The sequence below is a fragment of the Bombus pascuorum genome, chromosome 1 (genome assembly GCF_905332965.1).
Source record: "Bombus pascuorum chromosome 1, iyBomPasc1.1, whole genome shotgun sequence".
Classification (NCBI taxonomy): Eukaryota; Metazoa; Arthropoda; class Insecta; order Hymenoptera; family Apidae; genus Bombus; species Bombus pascuorum.
Genome location: NC_083488.1, coordinates 31,245,689 through 31,272,729, shown reverse-complemented (window position 1 = coordinate 31,272,729; position 27,041 = coordinate 31,245,689). Strand labels below are relative to the sequence as shown.

The window sequence follows — 27,041 nt, the reverse complement described above, 5'->3', positions numbered from 1 at the left end:
TTTTGATGAAATCAGTAGATATTCCAGATGATAGTCATTCTTACTAATTCACCCTATATGTACATAACGTGCATTATCCATGCATGCATGTATTTTTGCCAATCTAATTGACAAAATATAACTAAACTAGTATGTAGATTAATACTCAATTTAGAATCGTACAACATAATTAGTGAAACACTGTATATATTTCTTGCACTACAAAAGTTCTATGTAAATGGAATGTGATACAATTCATCACAATCCAATTTTTATATTCATGGATAAAACAATGAAGGCACAAATATATAAAGAAAATATTTTACATGTATATAAATATGTTTCATAATCTTATATGTTCTTACATCTAAAATTTGTAAAGTATATTTTAATATCTAGTGTTCAATTAGATAACAAATAACATTTATAAAACTGGAATTAAAATTCGAAAACTTCAACACTCTAAACTTACAGTAAAATGAATAGAATACATATACGAGTAAATATGTTTCCGAATGCATCAGAGTAGGAATAATCCCAGTTTTGCATTTTTATAAAAAACATTGGAATGATCTAAGTATAAGGCCACTCAGCTTTTTTTGAGTCCGTACATTCAATTTAAAATAAGACGCTTATATTAGCATTTCATCCTTTTATGTTATTTATATATACACTTTCTTTTATCATTGAATAAAGGCTTCTACTTACAATGATAAATTAAGTTATTAAATCTAATTATCTGCATTATATACATATTAAAATGATTAAAATTAATTGAAAAATTGATATTTTATGAAATGACGAACAAAGTGTTAATTAACAACAGATTTCTTTGTTAATTATCCAATTGAATGATAAAATATAATTCTGAAAAGATAGTTTTATACATTACAATTTTAAATCTCTATTCACGGTTTATGCCATTAAGTAGAAATTTAAGTAAATTAAAAATAAAACTTAAGTACACTTCATGCTTTTCCTATATTAAGAACTATAAATATTATTTTAATACTTCAAAAATATTGCTTTTTTCCAATAATGCTCTTATATATCAATACTAATATACTCCATACATGTCTTTTCAACAGATTGATAAAAAATATATGTATACACATTGTATTCAAGTAATGTAAATACTAAAAGAAAATTTTCTTATATAATATTTTTTGTTTCTATTGCAACTAAAAGTATCATGAGAAAAATTTTTTGTTATTATATTCCGATTATAATTATATATTATGCTTTTTCATTAATCGTAATTTTTCGTTTTACATGGATTAATTTGTCACTTTAATACCTTCTGTATATAATATTTATATATAGCTACAAAAAGTATTAAAGTAAGAAATGCATATTATTAAATAAGTACAAAATTAAACAATTCAATTTTGATCTATAAAAGGAGAGATATGTTCTTTGTTTATGTTTCACTTTCATAGTAATACTTTTTTTTATATATGAAAAATATTTTTAATTTTAATGATTTTTGTTATAGAATTGAATTTTCGAAACAATATTGATCTAGTAAGAATAAGTGATAATATTACAGAATGATTTTAATGGAAAATGTATGTATCATATTAAAAGGCACAATCTTCTAATATTCATCTAATATTCATTCTAATATTAATCTAATATTCATTTTGGTGCCTAATTCAACTAAATTATCATTAAGTTATGTAAACAGTAGCTACCATGATTTCATAATGCTTCATTTACTTTAGCACATCATTTTCTTATTGTCATGTTATATTTTATGCTTATTTCTAAATACTTTTTTGGATGAACGAATATTTGAACCAATATTCAATTGAGCATGGCATAATATAAATAGAATTACGTAGTGCATTTATTTATAAATGTAAAACACCTTGATCGTGATTATAGTGATTTTGATGATGATGGTGATGATGGTGATAATGATGATGTTGTGAAGTTGAAGTTGTTGCATCATCCTGTAATGTTACACCAGTTAAGTCTACAATTTCATCTGCATCTTCGTCACTACCAGTTGCAGCACTTTGTGTTGACTGATGACTTCCAGAAGACAATTGACTATTACGTGAAAATGATCCACGTCTTGGTGCAGCTAATGCTGCTCGCTGATTTGCTGGCTTTACTGTGATTATGAGATTTGAAGAATTGGCAATCATCATATCTGTGACCTGTTTAAAATATGAAAAAAATATGAGAAAATAGAAGTAGGAAAGAAGGTATAAGAATTACATAGAAATAAAAATATATAAAATTTCTAAAGTTATAATTCTATAAATTATTGTTATATAATATATAACAATTTTACACACTTGATCTAGAGTTTTTCCAGCAACTTCTATACCATTCACTTCGAGCACTTCATCATTTACTGCTAAAAGACCTGTACTTTCAGCCAAGCCACCTGGTACTAATCTACTAATAAATACACCTGGTACTTTTTCAATCCCACCTCCTGCAGATGGCGGCAATATTCGAAAACTTTCTCCATCTTTAATATAAAATCCTAATGGTTTGTCAGATCCGTGTTTCAATAATCGTACACGACGACAAGTTTCTGGTAATATGTCTACATCAATTATTGCTGATACCTGTTATTGTTCATAAAATTTGTACTTAACATATATTTTGAATGATATATGAAATAATTTGTATTCATATAACTAAGACATACTTGTCTAAAATCGTGGGGATTAGATATAGCTAGTGACTTTGGTTTTCCAGGTGTGCCACCAAGAATACTCGATATTAAATTTTTTGGTTTTATTGTCCCATATCCATTTATGTCTTCTAATCCATCCCCTATTATATAAAATAGTTTTTTGTTCTATCAATCTATTTACTATATACTTTGGAATAAATATTGCACTTGAATCTTATATTGCATTTATTTTTGATAATTATTTTTGTCATAAAAATTACTTGACCCTTTCTTTGAATAAAAATTCTAAGTAGAGGTTTTGCAGCCAGTAATGCCCTTGCCAAATTGTTGTCATTGTTAATGGGTAATAGATCACCATCGGTAGGATCTGTGTACCATATGAGGAAAGTTAAATCAGGACCAATATCATGTCGCTCAGCCAATAACTTTTTAAAATCTTCATAATTAATTGCTTCATTACGATTGACTGAAAATCTTATGATATCTGCATCAAACTAAAAAAATTTTAATTTTCTGTATAGAAAAGTGTTCAATAGCATAACAAAAAAGAAAGGACACTTGAATGTTACTACATGATACTTTTTTTCTGTTTAATAATAGTATAGTTTAAAGGATGGGACTCTAAATTAAGAGGTTACTTACTTTACTTTTCACTGCGACAACACTGCTGTCAACTTGATGATGAAGTTTGCTTTTTGACATGATAATTAATTTCAAATAAATTAGAATGTTCGAAGCAAATCCACAATTCACGAATGCGATGACGTGACGTCAAAAGCACCTGTTTGGTAGAACCTGGTAGAACGCAACTTGGCTACAACCGACTCCAGGTACAATCCGTGCTAATAATAAATCTGGCAACAGTGAATGAGTTCTGTCCTAATGTAAACATAACCTAATCAGTATGGTTTCCCGCGATTTTATGAAATGTTTATTTGTATTATAGTAAGTGATAATATTAATGAAATGAATGAAACAGTACTATTTGTCATACAGATAGCAACAATGAAAATAGTGATAATACTGTTAAAATAATAATAGAGTGAATACAATGTTGACAAAACATATTTAAAATTCAGTTATTTACTTTTAAAGAAGAGTTATTTAATATGAAAAAGAATATATGTTGGGAAAACTTTTCTAACGGGATTCAAAGATAAAAAGAAAATCTTACCAGCATATTAACATCTTATTGACTACGTAACCATTTTTATTAAACGTAATCACATTTCAGAAAATAAATCGAGATAGTAAGTTTAATGAAAAAGCAAAAGGTTCCTGAAATGTCCTCTATTTTAATTTATCTGTTCACTATGCACATAATTTTATGTAAAGATAAATTAATATTTGGCAAAAAGGAATTACCAACGTTTAAACAAATAACTCTCTTTTCTAGCTCTTTATATAATTGACTTAAAGAAAAAATTCTTTCTATGTATATCCTCTATCCCCTAAGATATTTAAAAAAAAAGTATAGCTTCTACCCTCAATTTTCAAATCTCTTCAATATTTTTTTCGAAATTATCTTCTATACAAATATTAAAATCGGGGTGTGCAGATTTGAAATTCCTCCTTGTTAATGTTATTATATATGTAACTAATCTTATTTCTTTTATATGTAATTTTACGAATTTATATGTTCCCTTACTTATTTTTAAACATTTTGTACAGAAGCAATTTAAACTTGCTTTACACAATGTAGATGTAAATATTTCAAATATAAGCATCGCATATCAAACTTTTCTAAAAACCAAAACAGATATCCACAAAAAATATGATATTTATATATTATTTCTACTTCACTATAAATATATTTGTATATAATTATTAAAATGATTGTACATACTTAAATAATTTTTTATAATAAGTTAATCACGGTACAACAAATTTCGCTACAAAACCGAGATATCCAGAATCGGATCCCTGATGTTTCCAAGTACGGCGTTGCCATGTTGTTTAACTCTACATATTTACCACGAATTGTACCTGAATCCGAGTCCCCTGTATGCTGAATATACTACATACTTCCATATGTATCAGAATCATGATATGTATTATATATATACATATGACTGTTACTAGATCATTGCAATTTAATACTCAATTCGTAAATCCACCGAATAAAAAATCTTATATACTTTAAATAATAAGATTGTTTTAAATATTGATACTTATTACTTATGTTTTCTATTTATGAATGGCGAAAATCACATTGTTTAAATATGTATTTAGTATATTAATTAAACATATGTATAAACTGTAGATTAATACGCAATAGTATGTGTTTGATCATATTCAAAGAAAGGGACTTCTATAAATAAAAAGATATCTGTCGATTGATATATAACAATATTTGAAGATGTTTAAAAAAGTGATAATATTTTGGATAAAATACAAAAACCAAACCTAAATATTGCAATAAAGCTGCGTAAATATTGCAATGAAATTGCACTGTAGAAGTATTACAAAATAATATTACAAAGTAAGTATGTTAATGACTGTATTTAATGACTGTAATTAATGACTGTTAATCTATATCAATTTACTCTTTACTAATTGATTATATCAATTTTATTTGTTTATTCATTTTTTATTAATAATTCACTGTTTTATTTATTCATATTAATCTTTTTAATTGTTTTGTCAATAAAGGTTAGTAAATATATGTATATACATTCATGTTACGTTTACCTTTATAAATATCATTTCCAAATTATGACTTTTATCCTTTTTATACTTTTTATAAATTTATTGTATCTTGTAGAATTTATAATATGTAGAATATTTTACACTCTAATACTATTTCAGTGCATGTTTAAAATTGATCAATTTTCAATATTTCTATAATATTCACATGTAGAATGAAAACATGTATATTTTACAATATTATTTCTTTCCAAGGCATATTATTAAAGCAAATTTGTGGAAAGCAATGACTTTATTAATTGATGCAAAACCGTCTGCTTTAAGCAGTAATGTAAGTGAAGATATACTAAACAAAGACATTTTATGGAAAATAGAAAATGACCTTAGCATCGATGAGAAGATATCTATTTTATTTTTGATGATAACTGATTATCAACATAGCTTCAGAGAAATTTGTGATTTATTACAAAACTATAAAGATCATAAAGTTTATATACTTACAGAATTTATAAATAAATATCCTGAAAATTGGAAAAATAAATTATTGGAATCTATATTTATTATACAAAATAGGCAAATTATACGAAAATTGGGTTTACCATTTGAAAATTGGGATTTATTGTATCTGCCAAAAAATGGATCATGTTCCAGACACTTAAATGTAATTGCAAAAAGTCTATATTTATTATGTGAAGCTCTTTCTGAAGATAAAATCAAATTATTGCTGCAATATGTTAGAACTGATTTAATTGAATATGAAGAACATTTAAAAGATATAGATTTTCTTGAATTACATATGTTATATTGGATGCAAGCAAATTATATTTCAATATATCCAGGTTTGTTTTTATCCATAAAAACACACTATTCTTTGTAATTTCATATAACTCTTTGTTCACATAATGTTTAATTATTTTAGATGGTAAGGCAAAACTTAAGAATTTGCTTAAACATTTAAAGATTTTCAAAGAGTTAGAGCATATTTATGAAGATCTAAAAAAATATGAAAATCATCAAAATGTGTTGGATACACAGCGTACAAATTCTACTAACATATCTCAGATACAAACATTTTCCATGAGAGAAGAAGAATCTGTGTTGTCAGATGTGGAAGGAGAAGATATAAGAAAATTAAACAACGGCCTTTGTATTATTATAAGCCAAATGCGTTTTTCAGGTCAACAGGTATTGTATTAATAAACATAATCATTTTTATCCCAATATAGATAAAATTATATAGGGTGTACCAAGTGTCTTACAACTACCATAGCGCTATTCTATAGCTCCGAATTGGTAGAGATTTGTTAAAAGGTCAATTTTGCAGCAACTTTTTGTAAGAAATCTTCACTGATCCAGAGGTAGAGTCACGCCGTGGTGGTCGTGACATTTACTTTCGATATAGCCTGTACATATGTATAACACTTTTGTTTCAGTTTGAAACCAGATTTGGAACTGTAGCTGATCGTATGAAACTGTCAGAAACTTTTCAAAGATTTGGCTTTACCATTGAAGTGTTTAATGATTTAACCAAAGATGAAATACTTACAACATTAGAAAATATTCCAAAAGATTTTGGTACTGGTTATGACTGCATTTTTGTATGCATTTTAAGTCATGGGAGTAAAGGTAAAATTTAGTAAATTTTGCATCATAAGCATTATGTTGTATAAGTTATTAATCCTTAATGGTCATTAATTCTAGGTGGTATTATTAGTGCAGATGAAAAAGAAGTTAGCATTGAAGCAATTGAACATAAATTTTGTTGTACAAAATTAAAAGATGTTATTAAAGTAGTTATTATACAAGCTTGTCAGGGAAAGGTGACAGGTAACAAAAATTGTCATTTTATGCTGTCGGATTAAAACTTGAGGTTGTACAATCACAATAATTTTTAATTGCAGGGCAAATAAATGATGATGAAGTAACTGATGTAGTTGCAGATGGCCCTTTAAATTGTGAAGTTTCAAGTATTTTACCATACAAAAATTTCTGTATATTTATGTCAACTATGCAAGGTTTCATATCTGTTCGTCATAAAGAAGAAGGTAATATATAATTATCTATATGTTATAGGTTAGAACTCATTATATTTATTAAGTGTATTATTCACACATCAGAAATTCATATTTTACAGGATCTTGGTTCATACAAGAATTTTGTAATATTTTACAAAATGGAGGAAATAAAATTACATTTCTGAAGGCTATTAGAAAAACAATCCAGTCTGTAATGAAGAAGAAAGGAAAATTAAATGGAACAAATTCCATTGCTCAGTTACCTGAATTGAAAACATGCAGATTACTTACGGATTTTCAGTTACCAGATTACCGAGCAGATATATAAAAAAGGAAAGACAATATTATTGCCTTCAATGTACAAAACCAATAAAATAGAACAATAAAATAATATATTCTATATATATATATATATATATTTTATAAAAAAAGAAAAAATGACGTTTACTTAATAACCTAATATCTTGCATGACCTAAAAAATTGTCGATATTTAGTTTGACTTGTTTCTTGTGTTTCTTTTTACACATGCATCGGTTAAAACCCGAATAATAAAAAAATAAATAATTTCAAAAATAGACATGAAACTAAAACCAGCAAAGACTCCTAAGAGACCACCAAATGTTGCTAAAACAAACATTAAATTTATATTATCATTAGTATCATTATTATTATATTTTTATTTAAATTCTCTTATTATTTTAATAAATAATTGATATTACCGAATAAATGACGCCAACTATAATGCATATCCCGTCGGTATTGAATAGATACTAGATCTCCAAAAAATATATGAATTATACTTTGATTTTTCCAGGTTTTACCTCCGCTATAACGAAAAACTTGTAATTTATCTCATTCGTAATTATAAACATATAAATATTTTTGATTATTTCTAGATATTTAATAATAAAAGATAATATTATAATATATAATATTAATAATAAAAGATAGCTTGATAAATTGTGGAGTCTGTTATTTTTTACTAAAATTAGAAAAATATATACATAATGGTAACTTTTATATATTTTTGCAGAAAACTTTTTATTATCCAATACTGCTCTCAATTTATGTGTACTAGTATTAAAAGCTTTCAATCAATATCTTATGTAATTTATATGTTTCAAGTATTTTGTAATAAATATACGAATATTTTTTGCTAAGAAATTCTTAAAATTACCTAGAATAAGTAGTGTAAGTTAGACCATCATAATAAACGCGTTTATCAAGATTTCCTGCTGAATTCTCCATGATATAACGATAAAAATTACAATCAGGTTTACAATTACAAGGTCTTTCTTTAGTATCCAATTCTACAAGCTGTAAAGTTTTGGGCGACATATCTGTTCCTGGCCAAGAGGTATCATACCAAACTAAAAATTCATTTGTATATATTCAATTGTTATAAGAATATTTTACATAGAGTATTATTATGCCATAATTTTTCCATATTCTTAGTTTCATAAATAAAGTGCCAATAAAAAAGAAATGCTGGGAAATTAATAATACTTGTGAATATCTTAAACTTACATTTAAACGTTTCTAGGCATTCGACATCTCTTAAATTGCATACTCTGGTATCTGTAACAGAATATTATTTATCTTAAAGCTAACTGGTAGAAAAACGTGAAAGAATACTTCTAAATTTTGATTATTTCTTTTATAGATAATTTTTGTCTTATTTCAGATCTAGTAATTATCAAAAGAAACGCTGTACTATAGAATATTTTGCAAGTTTACGAGATAAAACAAGTTGTATTTAGAGCAAGCTAACCATTTTGCGGATAATAATATGGAATGCATCCACATTTTTTCTTAATTACAGTTGTTCGACAGTTCGTTAGACAATTTATGAATGAATATCTTGCGGGGACGAAATTTCTGTTCCAATCGTTACCAATCATTGTATTTGCTTCATCATAAAATATGCATTCTCTCATGGTGGATTTTAGCTTTCTGATATCAAGGGTCGAATAAGTTTCTACAGGTTGGACAGTCAAAAACGAATATTCATGGGTGCTTATCAATTTACTCGGTGCATTATGATCAGGATAATCGTAAGGATCGTGTAGCATGACCTGTAAAAATATAATAGACGTTACAAGATTAATATAATGAAGGAAAATAGTTATATAATTAGTTTATAAAATATCGCTTTACATGCAAGATATTAAAATTATTAATAATATTGAAATTATTAAAGAACAAAGAGAACGATTTCACATCGATTTCATTATATTTCCTGAATTTCTCTTCGTTCAATCGTGTACTTTCAAGATTTAATTTCTAGAATTAAAGATTTTACAACATTCCGTGATGATATTACGCTGAATGTTTATTGAAATTAGAAAGTAAAGAATATTTTACAAAAATTAGAAATTTTTAAAGAATCGAAGATTAGATCGGGCAAAAGAGAACTCAAAGATTGTAACAAAAGTCTTTTTTTACAATCAGAAATTAATGCAAAATATTACCTTTATTTCCGTAGATTCCATAATATCGGCATTATTATTTTCGACATCCAGATTAAGCAATATATTGAGTCCACTCTGATATCCACACGATGTCATTTTATGTGGTTTTATACTTCGAAGTTAATTTAAAAGAGAAAGAGAATAAAATTCATTATTTAAACAATAATATACGAAACAATGTACTAATGTAGATACGTAAATCTATATATACTTTGGATTTTCCATAATCGAATCGTAAGTAATATAATTAAAGCTGCAACATAATCCATCACGGCTGATACTTGATCGAAATATGGTATTGCAGTTTTCAATCTTCGATTTCCACTTACACGATTCCAACAAACTTTGACAATTTCGCGTAACCTGAAATTCAATCTCATTTTCATCCAACGTACTTTCTTTGGTGATACTTTATTTAACAATTTCGAATAGCTTTAATTCGATAGATACGAATCTATGAAAGATATTTGCTAGGAAGTTTGTTTTCTCTGTATTATGACGCTGTACGATGTTTCCTATAATTCTGTTACCTACCGAGTTCATGATCGTTGGTATTGAAAGCTTATTCATGTCAAAAATGTTCTGCAATCGTGAAAGATTATTTCGAACGTGTGATCCGTATATACCAGGATATAATAATTCGTTCAGTAATCTCATTTCTCGAGCTATAAATTCCTTCGACAGACTCGATGGAAATGTCCTGCAAAAACAATAGGAAAAAGCCATTGTGCAATTTAAGTGGTTTGCTATATCTATACAGTATAAGCTAATACAAAGTAGAAGATGATAAAAGAGCAACAGTAATAAGTATAACGGAAGTTTACACGATAACGATTTTAATCAAATATCGACAACGAAATGCAGGTGAAAATGCAAATGAAAAATCTACAGGTTACTAACTAAATCTTTACCATAAATATAATTATATGATATATCATCAATCGATCATCAAGAGAGGAAGATTATCGTTAAATCAGGATAAGAGATTATATATAACGAATAGCAGAAAGTTTAATCGACGATTAAGAACGAAAGAGAAAAGAAAAATAAAATACTCACAAGTTGTCGGTGAATTTTTTTGTTAATTGAAGAGATACGGGATTCATATCGCATACCGTAACCGCTGGAAACGGATAATTCCATATTCCATGATGGGTCGTTTCGATGACCGAGAGAACTAAATGTTGCTGGTAATAATTCAGAGTAACTTTCAGCATTCCGATTGCAATGCACAGGGATGAGACCACCATTATTGCCCATGCGATTCTATCGAAATGAACGCGGAACGAATAGCATCGTGATTACATCGCGCTTCGATTTAATTGAAACAAAGGTGAAATTAAGTTCCATTAATGACACCTACTTATAATGTACCTATACACGGCTTAATCAGTAGGCTAAATGAATTTTGGAATTCGTATGTTAATGGTTTTTGAATCATATATCGATCGCTCTTTATTGCTTTTTAACACTCGAATAGCTTATCTGTAGTAGGTGTAGCAGGTACATGTGTATACAGATGACTACAATTGAAGTGGCATTAAAGTAAATGAATTGTAAAATACGTATAAAATGTATATAACTATTTTTCGACTTTTTTTACAAATTAACTTCGAATGATCGTAGAAATTAAAAGTTTGCTTGTTTCAATGTTAATTACATTCTGTTTCTGTTTGTTCCATTAACATTGATTTTAATTAGTTAATTCACTGAACCTATGTGGGTTGAATTTTTTTTGACACTTAGTATTACTTAAATTGTACACATAGTTGCATGTAAAATATTTTTTCCTTCTATTATGCTACCTTTGTCCTTTCTACATTTTACTGTCATTATTTTCTTTTAGATAATATCGTTATATCATATCCATGTGATATTTAACGAATCGATAAAATAATGGTTTACGTTTATAAAGTTGAATTACTCACCTTTCTATCGTAGAACGTTGAGTTTCGCAAATATATTTGCAACCATGAAGTCCTGTTTCCTGACAAAACTCCGAGATATGTGTTTTTATGGTGTAATAACATTTTCGTACAATCTTTTTCAAGATATTGCCACAACTTTGCTTTCGTACGCGTTTCATGTTTCTAAATTAATAACAAGCTAACGTTTCCATCAATTTTAAGATTGCTAATATTGCACGAATTTGTTTTTTCAACCTAATTTATTTGCGAATTGCGAAATTGCGAAAACTGTTGAAAAATACTCTGGTTAAAAGATTAATTACATGAATTGATTACATAAATTCAACCATTAATAATTATTCGCACGTGTAATAAATTTCTAAATAAATAAGTTTCAGACGTCTTCTTCGGTTTCAATGACCATCGATGATCTTACCTGCGTAGCGTTGAAGGCACGACTATCGAATGAAAGGTAACTGTATGCCAGTTTCGATACTTTATTTACAAATACACGACGCGCTGCATGCGATGTCGTATAAAAAATTCATTTCATTTTTTCACTGATCATTCTCTGATAAACGCAGATGCGAGATACGGATTTCCTGGCCTCTGGTTAGACACGATTTTTAACTGCGTGCAATAGTAAATTATTAATCACATGCAACACTAACTTAACTTAACTCGAACACGTGCGACATTTACGCACGAGAGTTCATAGAAATAATTGTAGATATAAAAGAAGAAATGACATGAAATAAGAAAAAAAATTCGCTATTAGTTTTTTTTTTTTAGTTTAAAACGAAGAAAAGTAGATCGATATTTTTGCAACAGTTTCAAAATAATTGGTTTGTTATTTTACATTTTAAGTGATTCTATTTATACGTGCATAGATATTATTAAATTAAGTTCTTGGATATTAATTACTAAATCGAGCGACAACACACGAATGACATGAAATAAGAACAAAAATTCGCTATTAGTTTTTTTTTTTTTTTAGTTTAAAACGAAGAAAAGTAGATCGATATTTTTGCAACAGTTTCAAAATAATTGGTTTGTTATTTTACATTTTAAGTGATTCTATTTATACGTGCATAGATATTATTAAATTAAGTTCTTGGATATTAATTACTAAATCGAGCGACAACACACGAATGACATGAAATAAGAACAAAAATTCGCTATTAGTTTTTTTTTTTTTTAGTTTAAAACGAAGAAAAGTAGATCGATATTTTTGCAACAGTTTCAAAATAATTGGTTTGTTATTTTACATTTTAAGTGATTCTCTTTATACGTGCATAGATATTATTAAATTAAGTTCTTGGATATTAATTACTAAATCGAGCGACAACACACGAATGTTAGTAAAGTATTCTTTAGTTATTTACTTATTCTTAATCCCTATTTTGTGCTTTAGGATCCTTAGGATGGCTCCCTATTTACATTCTATTTGTTTACAATATATGCTTAACCATATTTACACTATAATTATAACTAGCAATTCTCATTATTACCTTTCTTATTAAACTATCAACCTACTGCTAAACACCTAGTGTCCTATTGTTATTCATACTATTGCCCCTAACTCTACTATGTACTACTCCATTACAGTTTAGTTTTTCGTACATCGTTGCAATTTTTATTTAACTTCTACGGGTGTAAAATGTAAATTAAAAGAACGATGGTATATTTTTCAGACGAAACAACATCGATGTCACTGCTGTTAGAATTTGACGGATGTTCTCTGGCGAGGGCGATTTCCAGCTGATTTTATCTCTTTTGTCTCTCACGGATGTCCGCTTCGAAATTTCTCTCGTAAGCCCGAACTGGTGGTCCGAGCGGCGAGAATTCCTGTTCTTTTTTATATTCCAACCACTTGTCCGATGTGCTCCTGCAAAATGAAAGCGTGTTATTTGCCGCGAATAGTGGCGACACTCGATTCTTCGGCCAGGGTGAAGGATATTGGAAGCGAAATGCCCCAGCTTGTTCGTCGCTCGCCTCGTCGCATCGGCACGAGTGTACTACTCGAGGCCAGTAGCGGATGGAGAAGTCCGCGGCCGAGTAGTCGGCCGAGTGACTCGATTCTTCGGATATTAAACTCTGAAGATGCCGCACTTCGCCGCGGCATCTGACTCAGCGAGTGTCATTAATAACTTGGAGAAGATAGATAAAGTGCTAAACACCGTGAGCTGTGTGCTCGAGCACACGTCATTACCCTGACTACCGAACAACTCGATTAAAGGGTTCCTAAATGCACCGACCTTGTCGAGGTCGCTACTCACCGCCAGCTTTTCAAAGGCAACTTTTTCAGCTCTCCGTAGAGTCTTCTCCCGCTGATCGAATATCCTCGATAAAGGAGCGACGATTTTTTCGATTAAATGTAGTAATCGTGTAATTTTACATTACGTGGAAAGATTCATAGCTACGGATTATTCGTTCTCATTTTCTTCTATTCATTCGGACTTTTAGTTCTTTTTTTGTCAAAATTTCTCTTATAAGTCAGACTCTTTTTTTTTTAAGTAGAATAAGAAATTGTATTAATATCGTTCTTGTAATAGATACGGAAAATACAAAAGATTTGATTTATTTAAATTGTACGCGTTAGAACGTGAAATTTTTGTCTGAAACATTTCTTTGTGAATGTAGGACGACATTCTAAAATTGTTTAGAGACAGTTGTGTGACATATTCGTCATATACATTTATAATTTCAATTCAATTTTTAATTAAGTTTATCTCTCCATTGTTCGTAATTACCAATAATTTCAACGAAATAAATTAATATCCTTTTGCCGAGAGTTAAGACATTAAGATACGATTGCTTCCGAGGATAAAAATTCTACGCTTCACCGAAGCAGTACAATTTGCAACCTGCTGATCTGCATAATATCTTTATCTCTGTAAAGAAATCGGAAATTTAGTAACCTGTACGTTCCAGTCCCGTGCTATGATATACGTATGCCCAGTATATCGATATAATCCAATATTAGGGTGATTTCGCGGCACCCTAGCTCGAACGGCGAAGAACTTTCGTCTCGCGGAGGGCAAATGTTTTAAATCGATGGGCAAAGACAGGAGGGAAGGAAGCTGGTATTTGGCACCATCCTCCGGGTCATTTCTTGCCGCTTAAACGCTTTGACGGTTGAAATGGGAAAACTTAGCAAAGAGCAATTTTAGAAGCAACGCGTTGCTTGTGTATCAACTCCTACGATTAAATAAACGAAAGTGTTAATTCGAAACGATACTTCAAAGGTATAATAAAAGTTGAGCATCAACGTGTCGAGCATTTAATATGTTGCATGTATCTATCCATAACACGCTATTAGATCTAATTACGATATTATTGAAGTTAAGTTTTTATCACTGGAAATATTAGGTACGTGTTTATGATCAAATATTTTTCTTTCCACGTACTGTAAAATAGCGAAGAAGAGATACATTTTATTATTAAAAAAAAGAGATATTTTCAAAACTTTGGTCCGTTAAATATTAATTGAATTTTGTTTGAAATACGTATCCTCTTTATTAATTATCAGAAGGGGAAAGAACAGAACGATGATCGATTTGTAGAATACCTGGCATAATATAATTGAACTTAATTATACGAATTTAATTAGTTAGAAGCCTCGTAACTCAATCGCAATGAAAATAGATATAAGAGACAATTTAAGCATATAACGTAGGATTTTCTCATAATATTTATAGCATTTGTATTTGTCAGTGTTTTAAATTAATGTGTTTTCAAAATATAGAGAAATCGAACGAAGAAATTGAAATTTTCCTTTTAATATGGTAAGATTAATATATAGATACATATATTGACGTTTAAGTAACGGATTAATTAACGCGATATCGATATTACTATTATTAGCGATAATTAAGCAACAAATAACAGCAAATGAAACATAAGTTTAACGCGTGTTCGATGCGTTAGGGTGCCAAGATTTCTCGATGTGTACGTGTAGTATGGTAATTTTAATTATGAGATAGTTCACTGCGATGTCGGTTCCGCGTAGAGAAAATTACTGCACGTGGAAGGGGTGAATCCGGTGGATGGGGTAACAATGTATTATGTGTTCCCCTGTCAACCCCTCACGTTAACCACAAACCCCTTCTATTCACCCCCAACAATTCGTTAACTGCTATCGAATTGACTTTAACCGCCGTAAGTTGAAAGTGCAACCCCGTTACCTTTAACAAAAGTTTACAATCGCCTCAACCAGACTCGAGCAATCGCATTTCGTTCCTTTGATTGGTAAAAAAATATACATGATAAATAACAGGATAATATAACAATTTTGGGCTTAAATTAAAAACAGATTTTATCATTTTTCGGAGGACAGGAAATAGTTAAACGAAGCTGTATGAAACATTTTCAAAATAATTAACGATTGAGAACCTTAAGATGTTATTGGATAAATTACGAATGAAATTCGACATAATAAATACACGGAAGTAAGATAAAATTAAATTAAATTAGATTAAAGATTACTGTAATAATGTAAGAGAATGGTATTAAAACAAACATTGGCTATGTATCGTTTTATTTAAGCTCACAAACGAATCATAGTTTCGTCATCTGAATTGAAGATACATAAGAAGCGTAATTCATGAAATAGGAATGCACCGCTCTACATATTTTTATATCAACTAATTTAATCAATAAATAAGATACTTTATACTATACTTTATGCTTTATACTATATATAAGATAAAATAGCCTATCTCTAAAGTATTATAATCTCTTATGTATGTTTAATTATGAAACATTTTCAAAATAATTAAAGATCGCAAAATCTTTCGAACGATTGAGAACTGTAAGATGTTATTAGATAAATTACGAATGAAATTCGACATAATAAATACACGGAAGTAAGATAAAATTAAATTAAATTAGATTAAAGGTTACTGTAATAATGTAAGAAAATAGTATTAAAACAAACATTGGCTATGTATCGTTTTATTTAAGCTCACAAACGAATCATAGTTTCGTCATCTGAATTGAAGATACATAAGAAGCGTAATTCATGAAATAGGAATGCACCGCTCTACATATTTTTATATCAACTAATTTAATCAATAAATAAGATACTTTATACTATATATAAGATAAAGTAGCCTATCTCTAAAGTATTATAATCTCTTATGTATTAAGTTGAATTGGTACAGTTACGCTTAAGAAGCGCGCATTATAATTTATAAATATTACTTGCACAGCAATAGAGCAAACTTATATTTACAATAATCGAACGAATTTACATTCTGTAGCTTAAAATTATTTAAGAGATATTATATCAGTTAGGTATCGTGAAACTTCCACCAAGTTAAGCGAAATCGAAGTGGTTCCTATCGTGGTATATGTTCAAAAGTAGCAATAAACTTGCCCGCGTGGGAGGGTTTGAAGGATGAATTGTTTAAAACTACCCTGTCGCGTGTGAGCTCTCGTTGTCGAGAATGAAATGAAAAGAGGTTATAGATATGAAGAGTTCTGGGGGATTTGTAGCCATCTTCTATACGGCATCTGTATTATACAACCGATGGGAAGGGAGCAACGTATTTCGCGGAACATTGAGCCCCATGGACTTTAAAATACATCCGAAACCGAATCTGTCTCTCTTTTTGTGTACTCTGAAAATTTCTCCCCCCGATCTATACATTCGCTGCGCTACCTGTTTTCTGATCGTATAATGTTACCCTTGCGTCGCAATTTCTATAACATCTTCTATCTATGGAAAATAATTTAATATATTGTACATTAAGAAGATACAATATTTTACAGGGAACTGAAATAATGTATAAATAATTAAAGCAAGATAATCACGTTATTGTATGAAAATTTGTGACGAACAGTGGAATATAATCGACAAAATTTTATAATACGATTGACATAAACGTTTAATCGACAAAAATGTTAGGTTCATTTGGATAAGCTTCAAGGAGTAAAATTTTGCTTGTGAATCTCCCAGAAGCTAAACCGATCGATTCAATTTTTTATAAATTCCCTAATTTCGTTATGCAGGTACACGGTTAGTGCTCAGTTTTCAAGAAACGGGTGACTTATTTCTGTAAGTTCATTTATAGCAAATTGGAAGGAAAATTTTAAAGAATATTTGTAACGTATCACCACCCTAAGAATAGCATAATATTCTTTTAAACGTGCCTTACAAACTACGTTAGAAAAACATACTTCTCCAATTTTTTCTCGAAAAAAAGAAAAGGAGCAAGCAACGATACTGCCAGTATATTTTGGAAAATAATTTATATTCGAATAATTAATCATTCTAAAACTGAAAATACCAAAAAAGCTTCGTCGCTGAACTATTTCAGAAGAAATATCGATAAAGTAAGGCTCGTCGAATCCGAACGCACTGATAACGTTAACGAAACTTAAAGAGGTATAAAAATACTTGGGAACATTTTTGATTTGATATGTCAATTAAGATAGGAAGTCTTATCTGTCGCTATGTGCCTTGTGCGCTCAGCGCACAAGGATGCGTAACAGAAGGGAAGTACATAGAGGGTAATACATAGGACACATACATAGGGGTTTGCACGCCGGGAGAACTTTATGGGGGCCTCGAGTATATTTCCTGATTGAGCGGACTAATCCACGCAAAGGAGGTTTTATCGTCGAGGTATACGTAATCGAAGGGGGTCTCGTCTCCACGCGAATGTCGCGTGGATAAGTAACGTCAGAATCAAGAAGTTCCATGAAAAAATTATTTAATTACGTGCATCTAACATTTATTTATATTTACGGACCATGGAAAAATATACTTGTACCATAGATAAATCATAGCTATGCGTCTAGTATCAAATACAGATTATTATTTTTCTTTCAATCGAACTCGATCATAAAATATTTTGTTAAAAAATTACCCGCGACCAATTATCCTGCTAATGCCACGTATACGCCTCAAGAAAGTATCACTTTGAACAAAGTTCGTATTAGCGGCAGATTGAGAGACGCTCAGTTCGAACTCTGACGAACTTTCCCTCTGATCGAAGTTTCGATGGTTACCATCGAAATGGACAATAACGAGAGAAGTCTGAAATCCCGTAGAGTGTTTATGCAGGACCATTTCCAAGTCTTCTCCCTACCCGTTCAGCCGCAACTATACTATCGCGGGCACAATAAAAATAGACCTCCCGTATAGGTTAGCCCGCTTACTATCAGGCCGCAAGTTACGATTAAAAGACCGAGTCGCAGACCCGCCCAGGCCATGTCTCGAATTCTCAGTTTCTAGGAAGACTTGCAGGGGATTCGATAGGAGTGCCAGAGGGGCCAAAAGGCCAAGCTCTCTGGAGGACTAGCCTTTACCCCACGCGGGTTTATGCTTATCGTAAACATCGCCGCAGACAAATCTCGTGGCAACCCGGTTCAATGGATGGGAATTCGTGTGACGGTAGCGCAGAAAAACGCCGATATAATGCGATGAAATTGTAAATACGAACTGGGGATGCCTCGACGAGAACCGATGAATACGTCCGCGATCTTCGTGATTCTCTTTGGTTGCATGTGCCTTTAGAAGATACCGAGTACTGCGCATACGGTGTTTTACGAATGTGGAATAACGCAAGAGATCAGGCTAAAGATCGACGATGGTAGATCAAAGTTGTTGCATAATTGGGAAAAATGACGTTTCGCTAACGTATTAAGGTGATACCAACGAGAGAGGAGATTGCAAGTTTGTAAATGTACACATACAAAATCATAATTTGCGTCGTAATTATACGTATGTATAAAATTATAATGTAATTACGTGGAAAAGTTGCCACTGTAACGACCGGGCTAGTTTCGGCCGCAACATTCACATCAAGAATTATTAAAATATGATTTTTACCGCGTTTGTAGGAAAATTTAAGGAAGGTGCCATAAGACAGGTGGAAAATTCATTTCTCTGGTTATTACACCTCTGGTTATTACACCTAATACTTCTCTCGTATGAAGACAAAGTTATCCGAGTATCCAAGTAGCATCGTCGTTAGTTCATAATTAGATAATCAAGATTCTACTATACAGAGTGCCCAAAAATAAACGAGGAATATTTTGAAGACGTCTTCGGCACATCTAAGCAATAAGAAGATGTTCATACGAACATTTGCATTATTTGATTTCGAATATAAGCCTGTAGACGGCTTTAACGCTAATCTTACCAGACCCGGTCAAACGAGGTGGTTTCAAAATTTAATTTAAAATTGTCCATTCGTTGTTACTTCTTTCGTTCCTCTAGCTTTGCGTAAATTCTTGTATTATCCGATTAATCGATTTCTCAATTTTTCTCAATATAAGAATTTACATAAAGTTGGACGAACGAAAGAAATAACGATGAATGTACAATTTTAAATGAAATTTCTGGCTGGGCCTGGTAAGATTAGTGTCAGAACGACTGTGCTATTCTCTTCATATGCCCAAACCGTGTTCCTTCCTTGTTCAATTCTCAATACCGTTAGTGGGCGACGAATAGCGAACGAATTATGTATCGCGATACAAAATTCGTCGCAGCACGAAAACAAAGTCCAATTGGACGTTCGTTTATATTTGTAACTTTTAATAAGTATTAATTGCTTTGATGCGTCCAAGTCGCTGCTACGATATTTACCACTTATTCTGTCACACCCTGTACATACTTTGATTCTGAGGACATTTTAAGTACCCGACTAAGGCTAATTCCTCTAATACCACTTTGCATGTAGACCAGAGGCGAAACTGGTAGCAGAGTACGCGCGAACTCTGATCTTTTCCAATAAAAACGGCAAGAGGGTGTTGGCTATGCGGTCAGTCTGGCCACTGGTTAATGTGTAGACATTTTCTGTTCACGGCTGTATCAGACCGAAGAATGAATATTCAACAGTAAACACCGGCAGCGGTTTGCAAAGGGTTCGCGAGAGGGTTGTACGCGGAGATAGAGAAGGGAGAACAAGGTGGTTCACGGTGGTTTGGACAGTACCGGGGGAGATCTGCCGTGACTTGTGCAGATATAAACGTGGCTCCGGTTGAGAGGGACATTGTTTACGATATTACATCTGTAATACCGGTCAAGTGGCCAGCGTCCAGTGGTGTTCCGTAATCTCTTCTGTGCCAGGACTTTGTTCCTGACCAGATACAGCACGTCGGGCTGCTCCAGCCCTGGTAATGACGGTGGTCTCGTAAGTGCATTAAGGATAGCATGCTGGTTTAACACGTTTCTCAAGTATCTGCTGCAGTATGCACGTATCCTTGTTGCCTATGCAGCGTTACGCTACGCTCGGATGTTATATTTTGATCGTTATCAAAAGTTGGGAATAAAATATGTAGCGTTAGTCACGATGTGATACGTTTGACGATGACATTCGTGTATGAATTATTAACAAATGGCTTTCGCGAAATTGTTTAAGAGACGACGATGATGATTCGAACAGCGATATGGATATATGTTGGAATAGATCGAAACAGATGATAAACTCATCAAGTTTCTTTCGTTTCAGTTATAATATGCTGTCTCTTTTCTCTTAATCTTTTGATCTATACATGCTCACGTTAATCGTAAATGTTCCCTGGCATTAGTCGTCCAAACTTGGAAATTCATCTTCTAGACAGCAATTGACACGTACAGGTAGTAGTATAAAACACAGTACTATACTGAATTGCAAGTTTCTAAAAAATAAGGGTGTTTCTGGTAAAATTGTGTTTCGAGATATTCTGGTTGCAAGTTTCGTTTCATTAATAAAACAGTAATACCGATGGAATATTTTTCCAAACGAAATTGAGTAAAGTTTATTGTTAGCGAAAAATGAAATGACGACCAAGTATACATTAATTTTAGTCTGAATAAAAAACGATATTAAAAAAAAGAAAAAACGATTCTGGATGTCTTTCCCTGCCAAATTTATCGTTTCTCCTATCCAATTATTGCGATATGTAGTTGCTAATTTATCGATACACGGTCAAGTTTGTAGATTCTAAAAATGAAACGAGAGGAAAAAGGACATTTTTCGAGGAACGTCCTAAGAACCCTTCGATTTAGGATTGCTATTAATGTACCGTGCAAAATATTTGTTATCCTGTAGAAAGAGTTCAGAGATTAAAAATAGTTGAAGCTTCGAAGCTTTTATTGGATATAGGTCATCAATGAATAACATTAGCCGTAATCGGAATTCCTAAATTCGGTTTTTACCGTAACCCGCAATTTACTGTTAATTAATACAGTGATTTTACCGATACCAACTGTCCGCCGCAGAAGTCGCTGGCCGAAGGACAAACATCGCCGTAGCTGGGGAGGACGATGTTTTGATTCTGGCTGTTATAGAGAAGACATATATCACTGGTCCACCCCATTGCTATAGATGCCAGTAGTTAGGGTGGCGAGCTGGGCCCGAATGGACACGAGGCGATTTATTGCCACATTCGATATATATGATTATTTAAATCTTTCCCAGTTGTCGCAGTCATTCGACATTTTCGTGCGTCGTGTGCTGCGAATTTTTCAGTTTGTCGTTTTTAGAAAATATTCTTGAACCGTATTCAACTTCGATTTTTCAACGATAGATAATTTATGAGAAAGGAAATTGTAATGTTTAAATATATTTTCAATAAATGTTGATATGTAATCAAAGATCGATTATTTTCTCCAAGTCGATGTATCTTTTAAAACGATTGAGACATTGAAATATGAAATGTGAAAATTCCTCTAGCATTTAGTTAATATTATTCGAATTACATATTATTTGAAATATTTTCATTTCATTTGTTGCGCTTTACTATGTAACTATTTTATTTCATTTAAGAAGCCACTTGATATCTTTCTTTGTTAAAGCACCGAAAATAAGTGTTTTGTGATGTAAAAAGAGGTAAGTTATTATTCATGTGAATCTATGAGACTTCGGTATGATGGGTATTATAGATATTTCTGATAATTGAAAATCATTAATTTTAATTACGCGAGATATAGAGTTCTGTTATCCTTAATCTTCCCTGACTAAATTTGAAAAATGTTTCGATAGTTGAAGTGGACTCGAACGACTTAATTTCTAATTTTTATCTTACAAGTTACGTAGAACGACGAAATATATTTTGACGCGTAAATTCGCAGCCTGAAAAGCAGAAACAGCCTAGCTGGAAAGTCCGGCAACACGTTTCCGTTATGGAGATTGGTTTTGCTGACTGAATACAAAGCGCGTGTCTTGTGCAGGCTGTAATGGCAAAAGTACGGACATGATCTTAAACCGCGTATATTTCGAATAGATCCGTCACGAGTTTATTGAGATTGACACTTGCCTTTAACTTGGACGTGTTGGAGGATCTTAAAATCGAAGTATTGCCGAATATTATTTGCATTCGACCCGTACGGTGTCTCGAATAAGATGGAACTTCGCGAGAAACTACTAATATTATTAGATTCTTTCGATATTAAAAATAGAATATGAGGAAAATTGTATGCGAAAAATATACAGTTTTACATGTATTTACGTAAATACGCAATTTATTTATTTTTATATTTATTTTTTAATCTCCACGAATACGTAAGTATAAATTTCATGTTAATTCGTTGCAATATAAATTGAACCTTTGACAGTGAACCACAACAACAATGAACTAGAAAATGATTGTCTCTTTATTCGCAAGATTCACCGTGTCTGTGGTATCAAAGTCTCAACCTTCTGTGTCTCTCATCAGCTTCTATTCTAAAGAAGATTAAAATCACTTCGACACTTTCTCTGGCTGTCCAAGGTTGCAAGGAGGGTGTGAGAGTTAGGATGCAGAAAAGAACCACGACGAATTCGGAGTTCACGGCGAATACAAAGGCAGATCGATAGGTTGTCTAAGACCGTGTCTGACAGGAAAGTCGAAATCTGTCGGTGGCAGAAATATTCGAAGCGCACGGCGTATTTCACGCCTAATTTCTCGCAAATTCCGTGCTGAATATTCTTCGTTCTGAATCTCATGCGGGCCACGTGCCATTCATCTTTTAGCAGCCCTAGCCGCTCGAATTCTCAGCATCGAACCGCGTTTTGAGTTCCTTAATATCTCCTTTTTCATCGATGGTTTTCTTTTCTTTCCAGAAAATAATCTTTCGTCTTAAAGCGATGTATTAGAAACTGTCGAATATTAATTCCTTTCAAACTTCTTAACGCTTTCTTAAACATTTTATCCAACACGGTACTTATTTTTTTAAAAGTAATACGGTTTTGTGACTTATTTTAGCGATTATAATATAAAATACAATGTAATATTGTTGATAATTATAGAATGAACAACTAATTTCTGAAATTTAATCACAATGACAAGAATACATCAACTTTATCGCAGATAAACAGCACTTTTACAGATGAAACACTCGTCGAATCTACCTTGAATGATGTAGAGTCTACGATGACTTTGAAAAATCCACGTGTCAGAGATCATCGAACTCGTATTGCAGTGGTTATACCACCTACACGCTTGGTATATTATCAATGTACGATTCCGAGCAAGAAAAAATAAAAATCCTCTTGAGGTAGATAAAGAACCCTATGCTCGTCGTAAAATATCTTCTTCCAAAAAGAACGACCTGTTCGTCGAACACATCTTTAAAAATCAGCCATAGTTCTGACGATATTGTCATATCGCACGTTGATCAACCTTCTTCAGGACCAGGATTTCTTTTCACATCGCGAGAAAAATTATTTTTTATTAACTACAAATAATAAAAACACATTTCTTCGGATAATTTCGTGAGAATGAAACGTTGCGTTGCGATTTGCACTAGTTTTGCCTGAAACAAATACGTTTCCCGTTGCGTACGCTCGATACGGTTGGCAAAAATTAAAATCAGTTAAAATCAACTATTCCGTACGTTGAGGCTCCTTACAAATTACTATATCCGATATACACGACGATTACATCATCGAACAATTTGCTATTTCGAATGAAAAGCTACGATCCAGTAAGAACGTAGCGCAAACAAATATCACGTACCACGAATATTCGGATCTATACATAAACATGAAAGAATGTCTGATCCGATGGCTATCGTTTGTACGGTCATTAACATGAGCAACGAAAGGCACTCGGCGCGGAGATATTTCGGTCAGGACGTGCGTTGTACTCGGTGTCGTCGGTTCACCCCATATTTCTTTCGAAGCTGGCCTACCCCTACCGTATACCTCCTGCCTACACGCACGCACACCAGTCTAGAAATTCATTAGGGGTATCTGATATTTCTGGTGGGTGCTTCGCGCCGGAATAAATCATACGCGTGGCCCAACGGAAGCGTTTTGCCGGTACGCCGAGCTTCTTCCTCGGTGCATGCGCGATCTATCCGTTTTATCTCCTCTGTCCGAAAGAAGGGAACGAGCCTGGCCAATCACCACCGTGGATAGACGAAGACACAGGGAAAAGAATCGGCATAGATACAGTGGCTGGAAAAAGTGTTTTAACGTGCCCTCATTTTCTAATGAAGTGTTTTTTTTTTTTTTTATCGGGTTCTATTCAGGTTCTTTTCATTATTATTTCATTATATCGTATTGCCTTATGGAAGAACGAAGCGTTTTTAATTAATTGGTCATAGTTTCTCTCCCCGGGACTAGAAGCAGCGGATCGTACTAACTTAGTACCTTGATATTTGGCAAAAATTCGCGATTTTAACGTACCCTCATTTTCTAATGAAGTGTTTTTTTTTTATCGGGTTCTATTCAGGTTCTTTTCATTATTATTTCATTATATCGTACTGCCTTATGGAAGAACGAAGCGTTTTTAATTAATTGGTCATAGTTTCTCTTCCCGGGATTAGAAGCAGCGGGTCGTACTAACTTAGCACCTTAATATTTGGCAAAAATTCGCGATTTTAACGTGCCCTCATTTTCTAATGAAGTGTTTTTTTTTTTATTGGATTCTATTCAGGTTCGTTTCATTATTATTTCATCATATTGTACTGCCTTATGGAAGAACGAAGCGTTTTTAATTAATTGGTCATAGTTTCTCTTCCCGGGACTAGAAGCAGCGGATTGTACTAACTTAGTACCTTAATATTTGGCAAAAATTCGCGATTCACTAGCAGAAACGCCACGAACTTTTCCAACTTTCGACGAGGACGTTACGTGTGTGCTGTGACACACATGGAGATTTCATCGACACATTGGTGAATTGTGAAACAAATTCTCTGATTCTATCGGATTCTTCGTTGCGGTATAGCAAGCGCCAAATATGCGCGCTAAACACACACACATACACATTACACGCATACTAACTACTTGCTATCTCCTAGCAGTGTACCTTGGATTATTCTAAATGCTGCATACTCGTTGTTGAAACGTCGGTAAAACGGTGACAAGAAATTGTACATCAAGTTCGTAGAAGTCATAGTAAAGCAGTAGGCTTCGATCTTTAAATCCGTGATGATTTTAGTCTTAAATAAAATCTCGTAATGTCCGTAGAAACGTTTGAATTTGTAAAATTTTAAAGAAGGAAAAGCAGCTTCGCTTTCCTACGCTATATGGTGTGAAAACATTATTGAAAAAAATGAGCTCAGTATCGTGAAAGTTGAGGCTTCATGCTTCAAAATGCGCTCAGCTGGATCGTTGTACGATTCTTTTTTTTACCAAGTTACGGCTGTCTAAATGTCGACAATTTTTCATCGAAAATTTAGTATAAATTAATTTTGCAGGTCAGTGTGTATGTACGTAGAAATTACAAGATATTTAGCGCAATTATATATTTTATAGAAATCGGAATAGGATCACTGTTCATCAAATAATTTCTTCCCAAATATATATTCGAAGTAAATATCTTGCAATTTTTCTATACATTTTCAAATTGCTTACAAATTTCACCGATATAATCGAGGTATTCGTGTTTCGACACAGCGTTAATAAAATTTCAAAATATTTGACACGCATGAAATTTTCCTACGGTAAGTGTCCAAATATGTACATTAACGAGCCATTGTACTTAAATCTAGTTAATTAGTACGTAAATGCTACGATAAATACAATGTACACGTGCATAGACCTTTTGCAATCTCCGTAGACGGAAAGAAAGAGATAGTTGTAGACATCTAAAAAGAGAAAGAGTTTACGTTGAAGGCGAAGCGAAGAAAGAAGGTTAAACGCTTGAACGTGATCCGGGCTTAAACCGTTCGTGGACATCGGGCAAATCTCGTTACGAACCCGACCACCACCCACTACCCCCAACTCACGAACCATCGACGAGGGATGGTTTATGTATCTATAACGAAAGCCACCGCGGAGATCTAAGAAGCTTCTCTCTCGGTCGTTTTCGATCGGCTCAATCTTACTGGCATTCGTGATCATTGGAGCGTGGTCCGGCCAGCGTCTTACCGTGTCCTCCAAGTAGATTGAAATTAATTTCGGTATTGAGCCGCGATTGAAAACTCGATGCGCCACGGATGAC

General features: G+C 32.2%; 4 protein-coding genes across 5 annotated transcripts in view; 1 reads left to right on the top strand and 3 right to left on the bottom strand.

Moving 5' to 3' along the window:
- Positions 1 to 169: 169 nt before the first annotated feature.
- Positions 170 to 4,616, bottom strand: LOC132910352 (partitioning defective protein 6). 2 transcript variants are annotated; one of them, XM_060966000.1, is made up of 6 exons: positions 4,482 to 4,616; positions 3,278 to 3,514; positions 2,901 to 3,129; positions 2,648 to 2,775; positions 2,286 to 2,564; positions 170 to 2,144 (listed from the first exon to the last, which is right to left on the bottom strand). In XM_060966000.1, exons 2-6 carry the CDS (start codon positions 3,335 to 3,337, stop codon positions 1,833 to 1,835), a joined length of 1,008 nt encoding a protein of 335 aa, XP_060821983.1. In that variant the 5' UTR covers positions 3,338 to 3,514; positions 4,482 to 4,616; the 3' UTR covers positions 170 to 1,832. The 2 variants fall into 2 exon arrangements, with proteins under 2 accessions (XP_060821983.1, XP_060821991.1); XM_060966008.1 differs by having other exon boundaries at positions 3,278 to 3,489; positions 4,482 to 4,604.
- A 102-nt stretch (positions 4,617 to 4,718) lies between these two features.
- Positions 4,719 to 7,707, top strand: LOC132910296 (caspase-8-like). Its single transcript, XM_060965873.1, has 7 exons — positions 4,719 to 5,117; positions 5,537 to 6,120; positions 6,201 to 6,466; positions 6,715 to 6,907; positions 6,983 to 7,108; positions 7,183 to 7,326; positions 7,416 to 7,707. The coding sequence occupies exons 2-7, from the start codon at positions 5,568 to 5,570 to the stop codon at positions 7,622 to 7,624; spliced, it is 1,491 nt and encodes a 496-aa protein (XP_060821856.1). The 5' UTR covers positions 4,719 to 5,117; positions 5,537 to 5,567; the 3' UTR covers positions 7,625 to 7,707.
- On the bottom strand, positions 7,623 to 11,047 carry LOC132910329 (sodium channel protein Nach-like). Its single transcript, XM_060965961.1, has 9 exons — positions 10,828 to 11,047; positions 10,303 to 10,468; positions 9,980 to 10,131; positions 9,769 to 9,880; positions 9,069 to 9,372; positions 8,825 to 8,875; positions 8,475 to 8,667; positions 8,017 to 8,123; positions 7,623 to 7,921 (listed from the first exon to the last, which is right to left on the bottom strand). Exons 1-9 carry the CDS (start codon positions 11,016 to 11,018, stop codon positions 7,788 to 7,790), a joined length of 1,410 nt encoding a protein of 469 aa, XP_060821944.1. The 5' UTR covers positions 11,019 to 11,047; the 3' UTR covers positions 7,623 to 7,787.
- Positions 11,048 to 13,077: 2,030 nt separating this feature from the next.
- Positions 13,078 to 27,041, bottom strand: part of LOC132910125 (histone-lysine N-methyltransferase 2D-like) — a 77,490-nt gene continuing 63,526 nt past the window's right edge. The window contains exon 5 of the mRNA XM_060965628.1: positions 13,078 to 13,563. The gene's annotated coding sequence lies outside the window, so the exon portion shown is untranslated. The remainder of the gene's footprint in view (positions 13,564 to 27,041) is intronic.